Source organism: Gobius niger (assembly GCF_951799975.1).
Source record: "Gobius niger genome assembly, chromosome: 7".
Lineage (NCBI taxonomy): Eukaryota > Metazoa > Chordata > Actinopteri > Gobiiformes > Gobiidae > Gobius > Gobius niger.
The window spans coordinates 11820895-11822380 of record NC_136858.1 but is presented as its reverse complement, the minus strand read 5'-3'; the positions used below and the strand labels follow the sequence as shown (position 1 = coordinate 11822380).

Below are 1486 nucleotides of genomic sequence, written 5' to 3'. Positions count from 1 at the left end.
TTCCCCAACATCTTTTTTTTGGAAAAGTTTACATTCGCCTGTTCAGTTGGATGCTGGAATCGTGATTCCGCAGGATTCCGCAACGCTTCCCCAAAAAACCCCAACACTAAAACACAGATATTCCATTTTTTAAATCCGTAATTCCGTTTTGTCATCCGTTAAAGTATGCCAGTCCCCGAAAAGTCAGTGAAAAGGAGACGTTTCGTTTTTGCCAAGTGACAAAAACCCCCCCAAAAAACAAAAGTGCTTCGACAAAAAAAAAAAAAAAACACAGCAACGTCCAAATCCAGGTCACATGGACAGTTGCTTGGACTGAATCCCGATCGCCGCCTCCCGAATACGTACGGACGTGGGACTCTGGAAACTTCGTCAAATGTGAGCTCGTCGACTACAATCCACAACGAGGAAACAAACATTGTAAGACCTCAAAGGAGTCCATTTTCTCGCAAGGTCCAATCGTCACAAGTGGTCATTATGAAAGTTTAAAAATGAGTCAAGAAAAAAAAAAAGTGGATTGGAAATGTTATTTTCTTCCTTGCTATCCTTCAAAAGCGTATTCCCCGACATGTCCGTCAGACGTTCACCACCTCCATGCAGTACTCCTCCGGCTCCGTGTACTGGGAGGAGTTTGTGTCCGACTGGGTGGGCGCCAGGGTCTCTTTGTTCTCTGGATTGGGCTCCATGAGCACCGGTTTGTCCAAGGCCAACTTTTTACAGGAGTCCGGCCGGTTTTGAACGTAAATGACGCGGTTGTACGCCTTGAGTCTCCTCCATAGATGAATGTAGACCTTGCACTGGACGTACATGAAGACCAGTCCGCCGGTGAAGCCGATGGCCACCACCACCAGTTTGGTCCAAAACGGCCACTCCAGGATCCCTACGGAGGTGGACACACACACAAAAAAATAGCAGAGATTTCACGCAACGGACAACTGAGTTTATACAAAATGGACAAATAGGGAAGATAGACTGACACTCACAGGGGGGGGGAGGAGAACAAACTAAATTATTCAGCACAACCTTGAGATATGTGTAGCCTTTATCATTTCAATACATTTGTTTCCAGTATGCTACCAAGAAAAGATGCACATGCGGAAAACACAACTATTTTCACAATGGCGAGAAATGGGGAACTGGGATTGCTGCATATCTATAACTTTTGCACCTAAGGATTGTTTATCTATTTGAACAAATCACTTTCAGTCAATCAAATTTTGGATTTTGATGTACTAGGGTTGTTCCGATATTATGTTCTTCAATCTGACCCGACACTTGGAGTCAGCAGAGGTCTCCAGTATGTGAAAAAGGAGAAGAAAGAAATGCCTGTTTGACCTTTCAGTGACCCAGTGACTGCATAGCTCGGCGCCTCTGCTTCCCATCCTGGTGGCCTCTGCGACGCTCCAAGACCAAATACATTTCAGGGGTTTTTTAGGGTTTCTGAATGGAATGTATACGTAACCATGGACACAGATCCGCCAGCAGAAAA

General features: G+C 45.0%; 1 protein-coding gene across 3 annotated transcripts in view; it reads right to left on the bottom strand.

Moving 5' to 3' along the window:
- Positions 1 to 220: 220 nt before the first annotated feature.
- The window catches only part of marchf8 (membrane-associated ring finger (C3HC4) 8), a 218933-nt gene continuing 217667 nt past the window's right edge, over positions 221 to 1486 (bottom strand). For all 3 annotated transcript variants that reach the window (XM_079559978.1, XM_079559977.1, XM_079559979.1), the window contains one exon: positions 221 to 877. In XM_079559978.1, the coding sequence (XP_079416104.1) occupies positions 573 to 877 (305 nt within the window). In that variant the 3' untranslated portion in view covers positions 221 to 572. The remainder of the gene's footprint in view (positions 878 to 1486) is intronic.